Genomic DNA, 22,016 nt, shown 5'->3' on the forward strand with positions numbered 1-22,016 from the left:
CATGCCCAGGACAAACTGCGGAGCCTTGTGAGGGCCCAGAGGCCCCTATAAGGGCCCGGATGGCCCCTGCGGGGTGCTGGGTCCTGCAGGGCCCGCTCACACCGTGCCTGCCCGGGGGCCCTGCGGGCTCCAGGGCGGTCCGACTGCCCCGCTGGGGGGAATGGCGGGACACGGGGTGGCCGCCGAGGACTACATTTCCCAGCCGCCCCCGCGCCGCCCCCCCGTGCGCACGCGCGGCGCCGGCGGCTCCTCCCGCCGCCCCGCCCGCCCCGGCCGGCGTCGGGGGTTGCTGGGGCGGCGCAAGATGGCGGCGCGCTGGAGCAGCGAGAATGTGGTGGTGGAGTTCCGCGACGCCCAGGTGCGCGGCGGCCCGCCGGGGCCAGGCGCCACGCCGTGCCGGGGCGCGGGGCAGCCGCTCTGCCCGGCGGCCGCAGGCACCGCCGCCGCCAGCGGCCGGCCGGCGGCGGGGGGCCTCGCTGGGCGCCTGCGGCGGCCGGGCCGCGGCCCGCGGGGCTCGGCCCCTCGTGGCGGGCGGCGGTTGCCTCCCCAGAGACGGTGTGTTCCGGCGCGGGCGGGGGCTGGTTTCGGTAAGGCGGGCAGGGGCTGCTGGCTCCGGCCCTGTTTCGGTGTTGTAGTGAAGACGGAGCCGCGCTCAGCCCCCCCCTCCCCCCCCGCCGTGGGGAACTAGACGCAGTTCGGTCTGGAAAAGAGCCCCGTCCTCGGGGCGAGGGGCAAAAGCCGCAGCCGCGGTTGGGCCGCCTCCCCCTTCTTGTTTTTGTAGTCATCTCTTCCTGGACAATTTTCTGTCTTATTCTCTTTTTTTTTTTTTTTTTTTTTCTTCTAAAAAACTTTAAGTGTGGTGGGTGCTCTGTGACTTGGCATCGTTTCTTTGGACTCCTCAGGCAAATGTGTAGTGACAAGGAGCTGTCTTAACGTCCGAGGCGGCTCTGCCCGCTAAGCTAAGCGTGTGATGTTTTTTGAAACTCATCACCTCTGCCGCCAGTAAGATGAGACGTTTCAAACCGAGAGCAGTTGGTTGCTAAGCACTGTATCATGCTGAACACCTAAGATAAGTACATATAAATGAATGTAACAAATTGAGGCCAACTCTATTGGTTTGCATAGTTGCGGATTATGTATCTATTTTATTAAAGAGGTGGGAGCAGGAGTACCGTGTCTGTGCCCTGGTCCAACCATAGATGTGCAGGAGAGCTTCTTTACAAACTCGTGACCTGGCTACAGTCAAAACCAGTAAAATCTTAATGTGCCTGTTCAGTGTTTTTGTTAGCAGTGTTTTAGCAGTAGCAGTGTTTTAGTTTGGCTTATGGCGAAAGCATCTTATTTCATGAGACAGTTTTATTCTAATCTTAATTAGATCTTGAGCATGTGTCTGTTTTTTCCAACTATATTGGCAGGCCTTGTAGAAGACATTACCTCTTCCCACTCATCTTGCCTTATTTTTCCTCTGAGACCATCATAGCGATTTTCATGGCTGCAAATATAAATTGTTGAATATACTCGGTTAGCAGGAAAAGCAGGTTAGATTTTTAAATAGCAAAAAGGTCAACTTTTATTTTTGAAGTTGCTTTTTACAGTAGAGCTCTCTTCAGAGTTTGCTTATGTGCTTTCTTAGAAGCTATTCTAAGAAACAGGGTTTTTGTTTCTTTTTTCTTTTTTTTTTCTTTTTAAGCATTGACAATTACTTCACAAAGCTGAATGTAGCATGTGAATTATTTCAGTAAGATATCTAGAAAAATAAAAAATAGGTCTGGGAAACCTCTCATCTTCTAGTTTGTCCTCTTGTGCTAACACAATGTCAACGCTTTGTTCGCTGTTCCCAAGAAGTGCGTTGACTCCTGTGTGTGTTAAATCCAGCCTAACAAAGCTTTTCAGTTTATGTCTGAAAAACTTTATATCAGTTTTGTTTTCCTCCTGAAAGAAATTCTTCTGCCTTGTCTGGAGACCATGACTCTGTGAAGATTTGCTCTCAAGAAATTAGTAACAAGATACACAAGTGCTTATTCCTGGATCACAGATTCAACTCTCATCTGGCTCAGGAGAGTCACAGTCTTATCATTTGACTGCTTATTCATAATGGTTTGTGTGTGGGAGCAAAGAGGAGAAAAGAGGGGAAGAAACAGGTGTTTAATCCTCTTCAGCAGTTGGTTTCAATCTAGCCGTTGTGCTGATTTATGCCTTAAATAGGGAGGTATTTCAGTTGCTTCGGTTTACTCCAGTGGTGATCCTTCTAGAATGGCTCTGACCTGCCTGTTCTCTCAAATGAAATCAGAGGGCTTCGGTCTCTTGGGCTGCTAGACTACTGCTTTCAAACTAATCTCACTTATACGTTTGGGCTTCAGCTTTTTTAGGAGTTTACGTGAAAAATTTTCACAGAGCGGAAACCTGAGCTTCAGAAGGAGAAATGCCTTGGCTGTAATCGTGCTACACCAGGCTTGAGCTCTACCTGTAGGCCGTGCTGCCTCCATTATCCCCACCCCAAACTAACATAACTGCAAAGAGAGTCAAGGAGTGGCCAGCTGTTGCATTTATAGCCTGTACATGTCTGCAGGAACTGCAGTTACCTTCATTTCCAATGCCAAAAGTGTGTTGTGAAAACTACATGACCTAACCTGTAGCCCTCCCTCTGAGCAGAAAATCTTATGGTAGTTTGGGGCAAATATTGTCTGGAAGTGACGTTTTTCTACAGGAACTGACGGAAGCAGCAGTCCGTGCTCTCTTCCCGTTTAGATACGACCCACAGGCTCTTCTCAGGCTGTCAATACTGTCAGGAGGAGAGTAAAACTCACCATGTCTGTTTATGAAATAATACCACTGGTGGCAACTCAGCGGGCAGACGGGAAGTTATCCTACACAAACAACTAATCTTTCTCGCCAGCAGTTTGCAGTCTAAAAATCAATGTAGTCCTGGCAAATCTGTTGCCGTTCAGGTGAAGGTGTTTTCTGTGACTTGCCTAAGCAGAAATCAAATGAGTTGCTAAAGTAGACATTTGAAGTCTGAGAAGATACTCCCTGGGCTGTGGGCTCAGAGCTGGTTTTAAATGTGCAGTGCTCCTAACATTCACATAACTGTTACTTATAAACAGCAACTCTAGGCGTCCTGATCATTGTTTTAGGATAAAAACTGTTTTCAGGTTGGTTGGTTCATTCTCAACTACACCTTCTGGAAGTTTGTGCTGATAAGACACATGTATTAGTATACAGAGCACAATAAATGCATCTGACAGCTGACTTTTTTCTTCTCTTGCCTAGATAAGAGGCTGTAATATTGGAGGAAGGATCTTGCCATAAAATGACTTCATCTGTGACCCAGCAGAACAGCAGCCTGGCACATAAAGCGTTTTACTTCATTCTAATTAGTCATTACATTTTATGATGTACAGTGCCTGGAAAAAGTTTACCAGTGTTCATTATTAAAAACAGTTTATAAGGATTTATGAGATCCTTGTGCCAACACCAGGAAAAAGATTCATATATAAAATTATCAGTCACTTTAAATTGACTGGTAGGTTTTCTTTTGTCTTGAGGAAAGATGGCAAAAGCTGTGTGAAATGTGTCAGCTGACTAGCTCTGTCACATGAGAAGGCTCTGATTTCAGTAATGTCTTCAGTGATCCTCATTTTAATTCATCACGAATGAGATGTATATCATCTGGCAAAATCTCCTCTCTATATTGTTATAAATGTAATAACTCACTTTGGAAATGTTGTTTGCAAGGTGTTCTGAAATCTAGGAAGCTGGACTTATTTCTTCGCCATTTAGAGATTTAAAAACTGGCCTCTTATTTAGAACATTAGTTTTAGGACTAGGAAAACTTTGACAGAAGGCTAGATCTGCCATCCGGAAAAAAGCAATAAAAGCAGGTAGTTCCTGAAACAGCAGAGCTGATAAAACTTGTCTTGATAGGGCATAGATGTAAGCCTGTGGTCCACTGCGGACGCCTGCTGAAACTCTTCCTGTGGCATCTGTAGCTCTTTTCTGTGTGATCTCCAAAGAGTAAAGAGAGAGCTCGTGTTGAGGTCTTCCCCTCAGCTGGGGTGCTCAGCTCGGTGCTCAGCCGAGAGGCTGTTTTCATGAGGCTTGAAAAAATTATGGTTTTGTGATGATTATACTCCTGTCAAATCTGGTTGAAATGGAATGGGATTGATGTACTGTCTGTCTGATTTTAGTGATGTTTCTAAGTGGTCGCTGTGGAACATCCTAAAGTCTTGTTAAACCCATACTGAGAATGCTTAGCGAAATCCTGAACAGCAGCAGAGACATCCTAAGCCTTCAGAGAGGTAGCTTTGAAGATGACAGCAGTTGGTTTGAAGTTGGGGCATATTCTGATTTTTGTACTGTGAAAGCTAAAAACTGCATTAAAGTCAAATCTATGTTTATGGGCTGAACTGCTCAGCTTTCTAAGTAAAATTTCCCTTTTTTCTCTTGGCAAGTAAATGAGGCGATTGGCCAATACAATTCTGGAGGAAGATGGTATTCAAATAGTTTTTGTTTTTTTTGAGTTTTTTTTTTTCCTCCTGTGGCACTTAAGTGATCTCTCAGCCTTCTGTAGAAGCACCTCCAAAGTAAATTCTCATGCCTCTTAGCCATCTCTCTTTTTTGGAGACCAGCCATACACAAATGGTTGCATTTTTATCTCCCAGTACATATATAATTAAATCTGGCCCTGGAATGGAAGACAGAGAGACTGAGAGACCTCCTGAGGGGGAACAGAGGCTGATTAATAAGGATTATTAGAGACTGCTGATTGAAAGGCTGCAGCTGTGATTGCCATAGGAGGGAGAATGTAGCAAGGTCTCAGTGCTTGCAGTGGTGTCTGCCATGTCTTGTCTTTGATTTACTCTGAAAAAGACATTTTTTCTGTGCTGTCCTGCATCCCAGAATCAACTGCTACACCCCATCACCCATCTGTGATTCTTTAAGGGGATGTTGCGTCTGCCATCCCTGATGGATATCAGGTTTGACTTCCGCCGTAACAGTTTATGCCTTGAAGATAAGCTGGCAGGTTTTCCTGAACTCCTCCCAAAGCTGTGTGTTTGACTGAGAAGCTGACCTGACAGGTGTAATTTAGTTTTGTTCTCTGTTTCTCTTTAACAGGCAACTGCTATGTCAGTGGACTGTCTGGGACAGCGTGCAGTGCTCTCGGGGTGAGTGTGACAATTCCCATTAGAAATGTACGACAGCCTTTTCCACCAGCCAAATCAGCAACCTTCAGGCTGACCTCAGTTGAAAAGCTGATGTATTGTTTCAGAAAGGTGCAGCCGAATTCTATCCGAGGCCTCACGAAAAGGATTCTGGGTCACGTTTCCAATGGGGTACAGAGTTTAAAACCAGCAGCAACAACAAAATAAAGTACTGCTGTGGCTTTCCTGATGCGTGCTTTCCTGAATCCACTCGCAGGGGGGTGGAGCATCAGTTATTACTGTTTGGCTTCTGTTTGAAATACAGATTAAAGCATTTCCGTAAGACAAAACTTACCTCAAACATTCCCATAGTGCATTTGGGCAGAGGAGCCAAGCTCTCTGACCTGTTCCTCTGTCGGTTCAGTGCAAGACAGTACTCGACAAGAGCCAAGCTTCTGCTGCTTTGGCTTTCTCAAGATTGTTTTCTACCCTTTTTCTCCCATTTCTTTTTACGCAATTCATCTCTGTCACCTCCATCTGTGAGATATTAGCAGAGCTGATCTGGCAGTAACATACTCTTGTGCACATTACTCTTTGCCTTATTTGCCTCTGTACCTTAGATAAACCTGCTGTAGGAGGACTTTCTGGGGGACACAGGGTGTCTGTGGACACTGAGAGACTGCGGTGGTTCTGCGTTGGTTGTGTCATTGCTGCTGAGGACGCGCATAGTCCTGCAGCCAGCAGCTCCGGTTGTGGAGGGGCCCCTTTGCCTTGGCAGGGCACTGCAGTAGGTGCTGTAGACTTCAGGCTGCCCAAGCTCCCCGGAGTGCTTGGCATTACGTAGCCACCTCCAGGGCAAGTCCTTAAACTGCTCAGCTGGTGCCTGCCCAGCTGTCACCTTTCCGTGCTAATGGCGATTGCTGTCCCACTGCCAATGACACAATTACCACACCGATTAGGATGCTCCTTTCAAATTCAGGATCATGCGGGTGCAGCTGACCTTTGGCTGTGCTCCTTGCCCCCCACCCCAGTCTCCGTTTTAGAGGGTACGGGTCCTTTGGTACAACTCAGAAGCCTGCTTGCCTCCATGCAAAGCTCCGTCCCCCAGTTCCAGCTCCTCCTGCAGCGTGCTTAGCAGCCCTTCGGAATTTGCCTCCTTTCTTCTAACGCTGTGTAACAGCCTCAGAGGGCTTATCATCTTCACACTTCAGAGTAGGGAGCCCCAAGGACTTGGTCTGGAAAGGCAGCAAGGATGTTTCTTCCTGTTCCTTTTCTTGGGAAAACTCTCAGAGCTACTGTTTGCTTGCTATATAGCTGACATACTTGATGCTTTTGTAGTTAATTATATATGATTCAATATGTTCCGGTGCTGGTCTTCTGTTAAAGTTCAGCTGGCTCTCAGTTATCCCTGCGCAGTTTATCTTGCCTGTAGATTAATCACACTGTGGAAGGAATGAAACCTTAACAAGCTTCATGGGGAGCCGGCCACACGCAGCAGGATGTATTCACTCAGGTTCAGCAGCATGCAGATCTCTTTGCTGCATGTAGGGTTATCTCAGGTAAGTAGTGTAACCAGATCAGTGCAGTGCTGTGTCCGCGTTAATAAACTTTGTCACAGCTGAGTTAGCTGTGTGCAGGTGTATTTGTAGTGTCTGCAGAACCAAGCCCACTGAACAGTGTGGTGTGGAAACTCTCCGCCATGTAGAATCATCTTAGGTTTGTAGGGCTCATTAACTCTTGCTCAGAGCAACCTGTCCAGACTGAAACTGGCTCCTGCGGAGCCACTACATTGCACTCCCAGCCCTGAGCCACCTCAGCTCTGGTGCTGCACCGAAGCAGCGAAGCATATTCAGATATCTCTGCACCATTTCCCAACACTTCCTTTTGTGTCCTAGTTATCTAGGTTTTCCTGTGGTCTGGGTGACCCATTAGATTTGCAGAACCTGACTAATTTCAGTGTCTTTTTTCTGTTTTTTTTATTTTTTTCTTTTTTAATATAACCCTTTTTGAAGTATATGGGCAAATGTAGCATTTTCAGGAATAGTATTTTCATCTGTCTTGTCAAATGCTTCTCCTTCGGTGCTCTAGGCAGAAGGCTGAAAGCTCCATGCGAGCTTAGAGTTTGGAAATCAGCCCTGCGTGATGCGGCCTCTTTGTGTCTGTGTGCCTTGCAGCCGCCGTTTCCTCTACATAGTTAACCTGGATGCGCCAAATGAGGGTCATCGAAAGATCTCCCGCCAGAGCAAGTGGGACATTGGGGCAGTGCAATGGAATCCGCACGACAGCTACGCGTACTACTTCGCAGCTTCAGTAAGTTCACGCATTTAAAAGCTGAAACTCTTCATCGTCCTCAGTCTTTCATGGGTGGACTTCTGCAGGCTTGGAAGGCTGTGTGTAGCTGGCACAAGCATGCCTCTGCAAATCGTACTTCAAGATCAAGGCCTAATTTTGATTTACTGCCAGTGAGGTGTTTCGCTCGATGCTTCTCAGTTACTGGTCAGTCCATGTTGAATCTAGGTGTTGCTTGTCTGTGCTCTGTAAAACACCTTGCCAAATAAATCAGGCACCCAAATGATCCTTTTCTAGAAGGAAGGGCGGATGGGCTCCAAATGTTTCTAACCTCCATTCTGTTATGAGGTTTGTTCACTTATTGAATTTCTTGCTCTGTGCTGTTTTGTTTTCAGTTCCCTGCATTACTGGTAGGATGTGGTGCACCAGGCAGTCTGTAAATAGCACAAGTTGATACTGGCTCACCACTGGAACAATTTGGGTTTGCAGATGGGCCAGGGACCAAGTCAGTGAGGAGTTCTCATTCAGTGTGTGAAGAAAATAAGCTGGTCTGAAGAAACAGTAGTGCAAACCGTGTCTGAACAGGGCTGGTGTAGCAGTCACCTGATACAACTGATATTAAAGGTGGTTTTGAGAGTGGACTGGTGTTAGGAACCTTTATTTGTTTGCTCCCAGACCCTCCCCTCCTTCTCCTCCCACCCCTGGTACATGACTGGCATCTTAAAGGTGCCTTCAGCAGCTCTCTGCTTCTGAGTGGGGAATTAACAAAACTTGCAGAAAGGTGTCCTTCGGTGCCACTTCTGGATACAGTTTGTGAAAATCAGAAGCAAATAAGGAAACATGCTGTGCTGGCTGCAAGCAGAGCAGGAAAGCTTCTCAAACACATGCTGAAAGCAATATCCAGTGATAGTTAACACTGATTTGAGCAGGAACCTGTTTCAAAGCAGGGCAGCGCCAGTCTCACCCCTGTGACACAGGAATCTGTGTTGTTCTGGAATGATGGTATTGAGGTTCTGCCTGTGCATATAAGCCTTCAAGAGCCATCCTTTCCTTAAGCTAGTAGTAGCTGGCATCAAACCTTGCCACTCCTGTTTACAAATGAAGATGTTAAGATGCTCTGGTGATTCAGATGCAGTTGCTGACACAGGTCAGGTGAGGAATCCCCAAGATGAGATCAGGCAGCTTTCCTGGTTTGGTCAGAAATGCCTCCTTTCCAGCTGTCTCACAGGTGACTGGCATTCTGCTGTTGCTGCAGTATATCCCTCTGCTGGAACTAGAATTTAGCTTGCCTTGCTTAGAAGGCAAAAGCAGAGTTGCGCCATGGGCTCAGGTCTGTGTGTCCCAGGTCAGGTCTGGAGGCAGCGTGGGTGTGTTAGGCAGTGCCATGTCTAAGGGGTGAAGTTGTACAGAAAGGCTAAATCAGCTTGGATTCAGCACTGTGCAGATGCAGTCTGCTACTTCTGAGCTCAAGCTGACTCTCATTCCCCAGAGGGTCTGCTGCTGAGGTGGTCATGTGGGGCCAGCTCAGGTATACCACACACATCTTGTAGACAGCCCCGAGGGTCCTATCCCTGCGCATCCCTGCGGGTGGAAAGACGATGTAAAAGACTGCCAGTCTGATTGCAAACAACTTTACTCAGTTTGCAGTGCAGCTAATTGGAAGTGGTGCAGGCAGAGGGGAAGTCTGTCCTTGTGTTTGCATAAGGGCTTCTAATTTTTTGGCTTCTTTCCAGCAGAACGTCCTCTTGCTGTGCTCGGCTGTGATTGCTCTCTGGCTCAAGCACATTTCTGAGGACTCCTAAGCTGTTGTTTCAGAAATGCCATTGTTTTCCATTCTAGGTCCCTCACAGTCCTTTTGTGTGGTCACAAATGCTTGAACAAGAGAGTGATGAAACTGTTGGAAGTAAATGCTGATACTTATTGTGAGAAAGACTTTTTAGGAAGTGCTCCTGCTGGGAAGAGCTGTCACTCTCCCACACCTGATGGTAGAGACAACAAATTGCACATGAGATGCCCCTCTAAGGGTCTGAGAAACTTCTGGCGATCATTATCTTCTGTCATCAACCTTGGAGTCCCAGACAAATCCTGTTGAGTAATTTCACTCTACCCCCTTAAATCCTTCTGTCAATGAGAAGCTTGCAAGGAGTTTTCCTTGCCTCAAGCTTTTTTGCAGCCCTGCTGTGAGCTGTTAGAGAAATGCCATATATTTTTGCTGAGCTGGGAGGAGACCTTCCATTTCAGGGAAGGGTGGAGTTTTTTATCCTTCTGCAAGCTTAAATTCTAATGAAGTAGCTTTGGGGTAAAAAAAAAAAAAAAAAAAAAGCTTCAAAAATGTAAAATAAGTCTGTTCTCTATTACCTTTTCCCTCATCTGTGTGTGCACTTGGAAATGAGGGTCTAATGAAGATCAAATTTTGAAGTCATGTTATTTCTGTTTTGCAAAATCACCATGAATTCCCACAGTGCTTGGTGCTGTACATGCACCCAAAAAGGCACTTCCTGCCCCAGAAAGGTTGGAGCTGGCCTGGCCTACAGGGAACTTTGAGGCAGAACATGAATTTAAAGTACAATAACTAGTTTCAAGTAACTTTGTGTGTGGCTGCGTTTTGGGGGTGGGGTGGGGGGGATTATTCCTAGAATCAGTGAAGAAGCCCTAAATAGTGTTGTTGTTGATTCATCTGGATGCTTCTGTGGTTTGCAGTTAGTGATAAGCACTTAGGCTTTTTTGGGGGGCTGGCAAGAATGGAAGTACCCTTGAGGAGGTGACCCTGAAGCCGTTAGACTACTGTTCCATGTTTGGCAGCGGCCCTGATTAGTACAGAAGGGAGTGGAGGGACAGTTGGGAAGGACCAGTGGTGATCCATCATCCCCCTCGCTGAAAACTCCAGTTGTGAATCTGAACAGACTGGCAGGATATTTTTGCAGAGTGAATTTGGCTGCCTGTTGCCTTCAGTCACAGCATGTTGTTAGGAAATAAAAGCTCTGAGAACATCGTTTCATGCAAACACTTTTCAATGGGATTTTTCCCCACTCCTGTTTATCTCCGATTTTGAGTGGATGTGATCAAAGTTTAGGCTTTTGAGATTCCTTACAGCCTGTAAGTTCATCTTTGTTTTCTTTCTGCTTTGAGCGAGGACTTTGTTATTCACAGTGCAATTCAGTGGGTAACTGAGGTTGTTTAAAGAGAAGGGAACCGGTCCTGACACACACGGGTTCCTGTCCTACCTCATTTGCCTGCCACCATTTCCTTTCTTCCATTTAATTTCAGAGCAATCAGCGAGTTGACCTGTATAAGTGGAAAGAAGGTAACGGAGAAGTTTGCACATCGTTGCAAGGGCACACACGTGTGATCAGGTGAGGAACAAGCGGTGCTGCAGACTACTGGGAGGAAAATGGTGGGTTGTTTTCATAGAAGGTGAATGTTGGTTTAGTTCTGGCCCTGCTCAGGCTCTGCTCTGAGAAATTCAGTCTATTTTTAGTCACTTGCCGGCCGGTACTGCCTGCCCCTCTGTCCTGCCTTCCCATTTGGAGAAGATGTCTGATGTGAAGCAGCTCACCCTCTGATGGCTCCCACCAGTATATCAAGTTAGCCTTCGATGGCTTGGGTGTCATTGCCCTAGGCAGCTGTCCTCATAATGAACAGCAACTGTCATCTGGGAAATGGATAGCGGCATGATTATTAAACTGCATCCCAGCCATGTTTCCCTGTGACAGCAGATTAATTAAAGTAGGTCATCCCAAAGACTAAGTTCAGGCATGTTGTAGTGGTGTGTGGGAGGTGTCTGCCGCTGGATTTAAGGGTGCACTTCAGCTCTGGGTTGGAGATGCAAGCGAAGCAGCGTTTTTCCTCTTGTGTTCCAGCTCCCCAGTGTGAAAGGGAGTCACAGCACCTGAAATGACACTTGCTTGGGCTGAGTGGAGACTGTTTGTGTCCCAGGTGCTCCTGGTGAGCCCAACAGGAAGGCTTGCCAGAATGAAGGGTTGATCAGGCCAAGAATGCATGATAACTAAGAGCCCACTGCTATGATGTCCCCTTCCCATGGAGGAAAGCGCACGGCCACGGTAGCTGTAAAGTTCAGGCTAGGAGGATGCTTCGTTGTTTTATCTTAAAAGTTTACTCAGAGAAATGATTAAAAGTTTGCTTTTTACTTAAAGGGATTTCAGTGGATATCATGGAGTTGGCATAAATTTATTAGAAATTTATTAGAAATGTATTGGAAAATTGTGAGAAATTGATGCAAACTGTGCTTTTCTCTGACCTAGTATGACTTTGCATTTGCAGTGACTTGGACTGGGCGGTGTTTGAACCAGACCTGCTGGTCACCAGTTCTGTTGACACATACATCTACATTTGGGATATCAAGTAAGAATCTGTGCTTCTGCACTGCAGGGAGATAGTTGGACTCCTTTCTGCAATTGGTAGCTTGAAGGGCAAAGCCCCCACTGATGGATGCTGTTTTTTCAGCTGTGCTTGCAGGAGCTTCAGCTGCTTCCCTTAATCTCAAAGATGTTTTCCATTCCTATGCTTTCAAGCCAGTTCAGAGTCAATGCAGGGCAGTAGAGTGGTAAAGTTATGCCACAGCCATATACTCTTGACTGGAAGGAATACCAACTGGCTTCACTCCCCACCCACTTCAGATCTGTCCTTGGGAGCTCTTCCTGGATCCCAAGGGTGTTCCACACTTTTATTTTTTGGCTGAGTGAGCAGATTCATGGCCCTGCAGCCATTTTCTTTTCCACTAAATTCAGCGATTGTTGCCAACTCTGTCAACAGTAGGAGAACTGGCACCAGTAATTAGGAACCTTTTTCTGTTCACTCATTCCCTTGATTCCTGGTGCTTTGTATCATATGATTAATTTCAAGGTAACAGATCTTTCCAAAATCAGCGATATTAAAACCCTGCATTTGACACCTGAGGAGCAAGGAGCTGGCACTGGGACTGCTGGGTTCTCTTGCTGTCTGTACAGCAACTCTTTATGACCCCAGGCAAGTCACTTTGCTCCTCTCTGCCTCCCTTGCTCAGTTATAGTAGAAGGATAATTATATAACCCCACTGCACCAGGGTGCCCTGAGGCTTGTTTAACTCATGTGAAGCACTTAGATCCTTGGTTAAATGGTGCTTGAGAATCACAATATATTATTAATGTGTAATTAAAAGACATAGAGAGACAGTAACTGCTGGTTGTATTTTCCCATGGTGCTATCTTTAATGCCAAGCAAAAAAAGACCTGTCCGAAGGATGTGCCAGAAGCCCCTGCTTTAACTGTATTGTGCTCTCCTATCATTTTGTGTCTGCGTGTGTCACTTGTCCAGAGATGCTTGCTCATGCAGTCTGACTAGCTCGTAGATCCCACTTACCCTAGTGGGATCTCTGAGCTTCCTTGGGCAGTGAGGTCCTAGGCCTGCTGGCCTCCAGCAGAGGAACCTCCTGGTGAAGCGGCAGTCCTAATGGCACCCTGGGGAGGTAATGCTGCAGTAATGGTAACTGGAAACTCCCCACTTAATTTTTCATGCAAAATAACTGATTAAGCAGAAATTTTTAAGAGGGAAAGGTGCAGTCCTTTCCAATAAATGTTCTGCTTTTCAGCAAACCTAAAAAGCTGAAGACCAAATTCCTTCTTTTCACTGATATTTTTCATTAAATGGCAGGTGGCTTTCTGAGGACCAATGTCAAGAGTTGAGTTATTGCCTTGATCCAAGTCCTGGCTGCTATGAGTTGTCATGGTGCCACACTGGCTTGTACCACTGCGGGATTTGGTCTGTAGAGTCTGCCCAGCTAGATTTATTTCCTGCTAATTTTATTATTATATTCTGGACATGAAGTCTTTGCTCTGAAGTCACCGTTCCATATGCCTTGAATCGGGGTCTGCAAAGGCTTGACAAACACATCAGTGGCTTTTCTGTCGAATTTTTCCACAGCTTTGTTTGTTCTGTTTAATCCTCCTGGGAAAGGCTGTTTTGTTGCTTCCTGCAGCAAAACTCAGCGAACCCAGTCTTTCCTTTGCCTGCCTGGTAGCAACATGCCACACTGTGTGCGTGCCTTCCTCCCTCGTGTCCCCTCCAACACCGTCCAATGCCATACACTTGCTGCTGTATGTAGTGGCAGGACAGAATGGGTGTTGTTCTCCGGCTGGTCCCCTCTGTGTTGTCTTCCATTTAACTTGATGTATTTTAGCTTTAGATTTGCACTTTAAGTAAGCAGGAGGCACGTTAACTTCCAAGAGACAGCAGCAGTCAGTCTTGAAGGAGCAAGGAGCTCACTGGAGAGGCTGGACCTGCAAGGCTGTGCACTGGGTACTCACATGAGCAATGTTGTGTTTCAGAGACACCAGGAAGCCTACAGTCTCGCTCTCTGCAGTTGGTAAGTATGGTGTGTGCATGATATAGGCCTATTTAATACCTACATTTAGTGCTGTGTGCCCCTGCTGTTCCTCCTTCCCATCATGCTTCTAGGCTGAACATGGCAAGAGTACAGAAGTGCCACCATGTCTGATTGTCCCATGCAATAGCGGCCTGGGAGGCTCCAGTTCACAACCTCTTTTTGAGGAGCAGAATGCAGATGGGATGTGAATAAGGATGAAGAGGAGTGTTTTTTTCTGTTTTTTTTTTTTTTGTGCTGCTGATTTCTAGGGTTGGGTGAAGGCACGTTAGAGGGGTGAGGGCATGTTAAAGAGGCAAATTTAAGCAGTGACAAGTGAGCAAGGGGGACCTTGGACCAATGACTGCCTGGCCTGTACATCTCCATGAGCCTGGTAGTGGAAAGGGCAGCGTCCCTTTGCTGTGTGCTGAAGGAGAGCTGCTTGCCTGCCTGCCAACCAGCTGCAGTTATAGGGCTTATGGTGTGGAAAGAGAAGGCAAAATGAATTCATGGGGGTGGTTTAAAATGTGGAGTGAGAAGAGTGGTAAAACGAAGGGGCCAGGGCCTTCTGCAAGCTAGCTGCTGGGTGGGTAAGCCCTTGCCCCAGGTTCTTGTCTCAGCTCTTACTCTCCTGTAAGCCCTTATTCAAGTTGCTTCTCACAGTCTCCTATGGCTTAGTGCCTTGAGTGGGGCTGCCTTGGCTGTGTCTCCAGCCCTGGGAGGTCCCTGGGCATAGGGGCAGCGGCAGTGCCTGGGCTGGCTGTCCTGAAATTGGTAGGCAGTCACATGGCACTTGTGCCATCTAGACATAAGCAATTTCTACCCTGCTTAACCACCCTGTTGCACTGCTTGTCCTCTCTGTGTTGCCTGTTTGCAATTTCTCTGTGGCCTTTTATGTTTGAATCAGCTGAGAAACTAAATCACCACCAAGGCAGTGGATTTGAGTGCTGCTGGCTGCCCAGCCTGCCCGCTACTTACTGAGGGGTTGGGTGCGTTAACAGGCTGCATCATGCTTCCCTGGAGCACCTTCAGTGTGCTGGAAGCTGCAGCGATGACACAAAGGTGCTTTCTTTGGGCTGCGTTTGCTCTGGAAGGGCATTTGTCAGGGCTGTCAACAGTGTGACTGTTCAGATGACTTTAATATCACCTAGGTGGCAAGTGCTGTGTGTGGACAGTCCCGACTGGCTGTGTTGGAAATGGGCGAAGTATGGATGACCAGAGCAAAACATGCCCTTTTCCTGAGTTACCATTCCTGCTGTTAGAGGAATATATTCTGCTGCTTGGATCTCCTTAGGCTGCAGATTTGTAGTGGCTCCCTCTTCCCTCTCAGCTGTTAAGCTGCTGGGCCACAGCGATGCAAAAAACTTACTGAACCAGAGCGGTGTTCTGTTCTTGTGCCTGGGGTGAAGTTTCATGAGTCAGCTGAGCCAGTCCAACAGAAAGATTCCATCCTCCCATGCCCGATTCTCTTTAGCGCTGGTCCAGACATTTGTATACCCCTCTGTGAGCTGGATCAACTCAGTCAACCTGGCAGCCCATTTTTCTTTTCCCCGAACTAGTTTTTTGCGAAATCGGCAGGATGAAACAGCTCACCATGTAGCAGGAGGTAGGTAGTGAAGGCTGGGCATGGCAGCAGGCTGTGGGATTCGCATTCAGCTCTCTCATGGACCTCACCTTTGGCATACCTTTCTGATAGCTTAACATCTTTTCAAAGTACTGACAGAATAAGAAAATAAGGATAAGAGAGCATGCGTATTTCTCTTGCAATATCTGAACAGTCCACATCAACCTAAGCCTTATTTTGTTTCTCATTAGAAACAACCAACTTCTGATTTTAGGCTATTCCCGAGTCCCTCATGATATCTTACCATCATCCAGTTTCTTTGCGATTCCGTTGATATCGTTGACTTCTGTAGTGTTTTTTGGCAGTGAGTTTCTTAGAGGGGCTTTCTGATCCGCCAGGAGCCACCCGTTATGCACAGCTCAGCTGGCCAGGCATGTGATCCACCTGTACTGCAGCCTTCTCCCACGCCTGTATTTTAATAATAGACCAATAACACTGGTTCCCTGTATAACCTCAGATAGTACAGAGGGAGTTGTGGGTACAAATGAATCCTAGCGCACCAGAGAGTAGCTTGAATGAAAACAGAAGGGATTTGGGGTAGGGCATGTTTGAGGAAACTGCAGTTTTTGTGTGGAGGAAACTGATCCATCTGAGTTAACGGAACTTAATGTTTTAATCAGGTACAAGCCATGGCTAGAAATTGCAATGAACATCTCTAAGCATGTATGTAACTGGAACATGCTGGCTTTGAGGTCTTCAGGATACAAACACTAAGCTGCGTAAGCAAGAGAGAGTCTTTTTTTAAAGACTAACAGCATGCTGCTCATCTGCTACCAGCTCATGAAACAAAGCCATCTTTCACGCTGACTCCTGGGATGTCTTTCCTCTGAACTACCTTTTCTGTGCTAGGGAGAGCTCTGCTGACAGGTCAAGGGTCTGCTATGATATTTTTTGATTGCTTGGTTTGACCTGCTCTATTTGTGTTGCAGCTGGAGCTTCCCAGGTCAAATGGAACAAGAAAAATGCCAACTGTTTAGCAACCAGCCATGATGGGGATGTCCGAATATGGGACAAGAGGGTGAGTTGAGGGTCTCTTGAGCAGCCTGTGCATATTCCCACTTAACAAATACAGGCATCTCTGGTTACAGATAAATACCCAAGCAGAGAAATGCACATCTTCATCTCCCATCTCTCTTATGGGTTGATTTAAAGTAGAGACACTTGGGAGCCCAGGAAACTGAAGAGAGCATATAGCCTCCTTCCTCAGAAATTGTGCCCATTAACATTTTGGCTTTCATCTCACAATACTGAACTGTTTTACTGAGTATAAAGTATAGCGCAGGGCTGTACTTGGTGACTGTGGAATTTGCCACTACCTTTCACAGGACCTTTCCTACAACTACTTTTGCTGAGCTATTAGCCTCTCCCCAGCAGGTGGGTGTTCTACCTCTTGCCTTGTTAAAGTGTGTCCTTTTACACCAAAGAACTGGACCAAATTTCAGGAGTCCTGTGGTGAGAAGGAAAACATTTCTTCTTGCAGAAACCCAGCACAGCAGTGGAGTACTTGGCAGCTCATCTCTCTAAAATCCATGGTCTGGATTGGCATCCTGACAATGAATATATGCTGGCCACCTCCAGCCAGGACAACTCTGTCAGGGTAAGTGTTGCTTCTGGGCCTCCTACTTGGAAGATGTCAGGATGGTGATGCAGATCCCCTTCTACTGCTGCTGAAATCTTTGGGAGTGCTTGCTGTTGGCAAGAACTGGATCTTTTTTTTATTTTTATTTTTTTGGTTTCTGCCAGTCTGTGTGCGTGTTGACCCAGGGGTGTGCTTCCAGAACAAGCAGAGAAGTCATTGGAGGATGGGTGGACGTATGCTTGCTATAGTTAACATAGATGTGATGATTTGGGCAGTACTGAAGCTGAAAACAACTACCTCTTCCTGTTGCTTGCCAGAAGGGAGCTGGCCATGCATGTCAGAAGAGTTTTCTCCCCCAAATCCAGTGATGCCAGCCTCAAGATGATTCCAGCAACCTGGCGGGAGAAATACTGCAGCCCCTGAGGTTCTCAAATTTGTGTCAAGTTGGGTTATCAATAAGAGTTTGCCTGCTAGTGTTACTGTGCAGGGCCTTTTACCTCAGGGGAAATAGCATGCTTGGTATCTGTCAGCCAGACTGAGTTCATTCGCATTTAGCTAAGCTCAGAGATGAATTCAATTCATGTGTATTCTAGCAAAGCAAAAGGTTAGGTTCTTCATTACAAAATTAGCAGTACCAGCAGGGTGGGCCTGCCTCCAGTCTGGACTGGCACATTGGCTAGAAGCCTGTGGGGTACCTTGTGGCTTTGAAAGCCTAAGCAGGCTGCCTGTCTCCCCGCTCTTAATTACTCAAGCTAAGATCGCTGTGACCATGACCCCAAGTCACTCATTGTCTAAGAGATGCTGCCAGATGCTGGTAGCTTGATATTCATCCTTTGGGGCCATCTCTGCTGTTAATGAATGAGGTTACTAAAGATGATGTGAGCACCCTGGCATGTTTGTGACTCTCCTGTGTCTGTGAGCCACATGGAAACTGCAGCCTGAAAGTATAACCAGCTGACACCTGCCTTGCTTGTCTTTTTGCTTTGTTGAAGTTCTGGGATTACCGTCAGCCTCGGAAATACCTCAGTATCCTTCCCTGCCAGGTTCCAGTCTGGAAGGCAAGATACACGGTGAGTGAGAACTGCCCACTAGCCATGCTTGTGCTGTGAGAGTAAATGCACAACAGGACATTAAATAAGGGAGAACTGCTGAAGGGTTTCTCACCGCTTCTGCTGGTGGACATTATTAATTTGATTTTAAAATCCCTCTTAGTGCTTAAAAGGCCTAGAAAAGCAAAGTCCCTGATGGGGCACTTGGGAAAAAGAACTACTAGCAGTGTGAGATCCCGGTCTTTGGCATAGTCTTCTTGTGGTGGAACAACCCAAGTGCAGGTGGCAATTGCCTTGGACCACCCCCCACCCCTCTGTTCTTGTTTTGAGTCTGGTTCTGTTTAATGGTGAGCTCCATTAGAGCCCAGGCATTCTTGTCAGCATGAAAGGGAAAGAAATACAGAAGATGCTGATAGCAGCATGGGACCGTAACTCCCCAGGGCTGAACAAAAGGGTCTTTCTCTCTTAAGCCTTTCAGCAACGGACTGGTGACAGTGATGGTCCCCCAGCTCCGTCGGGAGAACAGTCTCCTTCTCTGGAACGTCTTTGACTTGAACACGCCTGTCCACACGTTTGTGGGGCACGATGACGTGGTGCTGGAGTTCCAGTGGAGGAAGCAGAAGGAAGGTGAGTTCAAGGCTGGATATGCTCTCTCTCCAGTGCTGCTGCCATCAGCTTGCTGCGGGTGTGTAGGCTTGGCCCCTGACTGCAGTGCTTGTGCTATCGTCCTTTTACCCTTCCCTTTCCTTGAAGTAGCTCCTGTCTGCTTTCCTGGCCCCACAAAATTACAGCTGTTTTGTACTTGTTTGATAGCAGTGGCCACAGAAACATTGCCCTGTTGTTTCCATGCCAGGAAAAAAATTTTTTTTTTTTTTCCTAAAAGCAAATTCACTGAATGCTGAGTGGGTCGACAGTGACTGTGATTGTTTCCGCTTTCCTCCGAGTCTACTTTTAAATAGATCTTTCAGAATGAATTGTACAAACTCTGAGATGGGAACCCTCCCCCTGTTCAGAGCTGCCTGCCTAACGGGTTAACCCCTCACAGAAGTGCTTGGGTCAGCAGCCTCAGGCATATCCTCCACCAAAGCACCAGTGAACCCGCCTTATCTGTGTGCTTGCAAAGGTGGGGAGGGGAGAGCGTGGGATACAGAGGCTGCTGTCAGAGTTCAGTCCTGACTAAATTTTCCAGTGTAGGCAGTTAAATATAGGAAATTCCATATTAGAGTCTAGATAACCACACAGAGCACAGCTTTATTGCCAGAACCTCAGCTGCCATCGACAAAACAAGCACGTCTGGCTTTGGTGTTACTTGCAGTACTGCTTTGCAGTGTCATGTGTTAAAGTGCACAGAGCTAATGGGAGAATCCAGATCGCAGTGTGTTACCGTGTGCCCCACACAGCACCACCGAGGTGGCAGGACTCTGGCTCAAAGTCGAGCTGCAAGTTGATTTCATCTCTGCACTGTGGAACTGTCTGTGACTAGGGACTCCTTGTGTTAGCTCTTAGGGATGTTCAGTAATGTAATCTTCTCTACCCTCGGAGCCTGCGCGCTAACCAATTACCAGTGGTGAAGGTGAGAGAGCACTGGACTGGGATTTAGGACAGCTGAGTTCTGGTCCAACTCTGCCACCAGCTGCTGAGGTAATTCAGTTAAGTAGCTTTTTTCTCTGTGCCTTGCGTTTTCTTTTTGCAAAGAAGGAGAACAGTACAGACCTGTGTTAGCATCTGGAGGCACAGGGTAAGACAGCTTGTGTGTGAATGTTCAAAGAGGCTTAAACGTTGTCTCAGGTAAGTTAATACATAACTATCCAGGGCTGCTAGTCATGCTCTTCTCAAGCAGCATAAATTAATCATATGAGCATTCTGAGTCCACTTGGATGCAGAGACTACCAAGATAGCTCAGATCTCCTTCCACAGTCTGCTGTGCTGAATTAGATAGCCACTATGTCTCAGCTGAGAGGTGTAGGAAGAAGCTGTGCAGTTGCGAATTCTTAAACTGCAGCAGCTGTTTGACAAGGGAAGCTTTAGCTGTATTGTATTGCCTAGACAAACAAGTCCATGTACCTTTGTGTATTGATAGATAGTACGGGGCTTGATCCATTGCATTACACCAGAACTTGTCTTGGCAGCATCCAGATCTTTCAGAAGGAAAAGGGGGAAGGGTAGAACCAGTTGTTCTTAGCTTAGAAATATTAAGGTGTTTGCATCTTAAAACAGATATGAACTAAAACATATTTTGACTTTACAGTTGTTTTAAATATAAATCCATTTCTCAGCTATGTTTCTTCTTCTGTTCAAATAGGTGTTGTAGTAGATCTTGTACGTTCCAGATTTGAAAACTGACATCACATTCACTGTTTTTCCATTGTGCTTTTCGTCTGCAAACCATATCCCGTTTAGAGGCGAGGTAACTGTGGCTGGTGTGTGTAAGTCAGTACAAAGCAGAGCAGGACTCGAGTTCTGCCTTCCAGTTTGGTGCCTTGTTCACTGGACCTCCCTGATGGCTTGCTGCAGTCTGTTTACGCCAAATGCAGGGTTGAGATAATCTGTTTTCATCTGGGTCCATAAGTTGTTTCTGTCCTTTTTAGGTTCTAAAGACTACCAGCTGGTTACGTGGTCCCGTGATCAGACTCTGCGGATGTGGCGGATTGACTCTCAGCTGCAGAGGGTACGTAAACACTTCTGTTGAACTGTAGACAGATATCTTACAGGCTGGATTCACCTCCCTTTCTTTGCACTCCTGGTCACTCCTGTATCCTAGCGCTGCAGACACAGAGCAGCCAGCTTCCTCTTCAGCTCCAGCCCAGCTCTGTGCTCAAGACCTCTCAGTGTCTGTGTCTCAAAAGCTTCTGCGGCAGTACAAGACCACTTTATGGTGTAACAGTGAGCGTGCAAGTCCTTTGGGAAAGGTGGAGAGCAATTACTGTCCACATGGCCTCTGAAGATGCCGCCTCCATGGCTAAAGGACTCTATGACTTTTTTCTTGGCATTCTAGGTATCAGGTAAATGTAGGGATTGTGCCCTCTGCTTCCCCCCTTGTTTCCATTGGCTCTTGGCCCTGGTGCAGGCAGTGTGAATCCTGTTGTTCCACTGTCTGGCAGCAATTACAAATTGCTAATGTAACTACTAGAACAGCTATGCTGGGTCAGACCAAAGATTCGTATAGCCAAGGTGGCCCATATTGGCCCATCTGTCTCATCTTCAGCTGTAGATATCTTGGAACAGTATGAGTACATGGCAAGTGTGTAGTGACACTTCTCTCAAATACCCTCCCAGCCTCCAGTAGTTTGCAGCTTAGAGGTTTCCTGAGCTTTCTATCTTTGTATTTGACAGTGCTTGGTGGACTTCTCTTCCATAGACTTGTGCCATCTTTCCTTCAACTTGTGTAAATTTTTTATCATCTTAAACATCCCGTGACAAGGAGTTTCACAGCTCGTCTGCATGTTGTGCGGAGCAAACAGCTCCTTCCATTTGGGTTTGGTTTTGTTTGTTTGTTTTTATCTGGTAGTTTCGTTTGATACATTCTAGTTCGTATATTGGAAGAAGAAATAAGCAGCCAATCCTGTACCATCCTGTCTGTGCTACTCTTGATTTTGCAGACCTCCATCATATCCCTCAGTTTCCTCCTTTTCAAAGTCAAAAGGTCTTAACTTCATCCCTTGCATGAGAACTTGGATTCTCTGTGTTGCCTTTCTTGACCTTTTTCCAATTCCACTATATCCATTTTGGGATGGGAATCAGAACTTTGTTCTTTGTTTCTTCCCAAAGAATTCCTAATAATCAGTTTGCTTTTTAGATTGTTGGGCATAATTCAATGAAAACATCAGCTTAGTTTGACCTCTCTATTTTCTCAGTCAGAATTTGCCATTTTTTCCCTGTATACATTGCTTTATATTTATCTGTATTGAAATTCTTCTTCCATTTTAAATACAGTCACTCTTGTAAGGTCCTTTTGGATTGTTTGCAGTCAGCCACT

The 22,016-nt window shown here is 46.5% G+C and overlaps 1 protein-coding gene across 2 annotated transcripts in view; it reads left to right on the forward strand.

Moving 5' to 3' along the window:
- Positions 1–287: 287 nt before the first annotated feature.
- WDR59 (WD repeat domain 59) overlaps positions 288–22,016 on the forward strand; it is a 53,306-nt gene continuing 31,577 nt past the window's right edge. For both annotated transcript variants that reach the window (XR_010885306.1, XM_067302685.1), the window contains exons 1-11: positions 288–358; positions 5,116–5,165; positions 7,316–7,451; positions 10,698–10,783; positions 11,712–11,792; positions 13,754–13,791; positions 16,342–16,430; positions 16,893–17,009; positions 17,984–18,061; positions 18,511–18,667; positions 20,629–20,708. Coding sequence is in view for 1 of the 2 variants with exons in the window: in XM_067302685.1 (XP_067158786.1) it covers positions 305–358; positions 5,116–5,165; positions 7,316–7,451; positions 10,698–10,783; positions 11,712–11,792; positions 13,754–13,791; positions 16,342–16,430; positions 16,893–17,009; positions 17,984–18,061; positions 18,511–18,667; positions 20,629–20,708 (966 nt within the window). In the remaining variant the exon portion in view is untranslated. The remainder of the gene's footprint in view (positions 359–5,115; positions 5,166–7,315; positions 7,452–10,697; positions 10,784–11,711; positions 11,793–13,753; positions 13,792–16,341; positions 16,431–16,892; positions 17,010–17,983; positions 18,062–18,510; positions 18,668–20,628; positions 20,709–22,016) is intronic.

This window comes from Apteryx mantelli, chromosome 10 (genome assembly GCF_036417845.1).
Source record: "Apteryx mantelli isolate bAptMan1 chromosome 10, bAptMan1.hap1, whole genome shotgun sequence".
In the NCBI taxonomy this organism is placed as follows: domain Eukaryota; kingdom Metazoa; phylum Chordata; class Aves; order Apterygiformes; family Apterygidae; genus Apteryx; species Apteryx mantelli.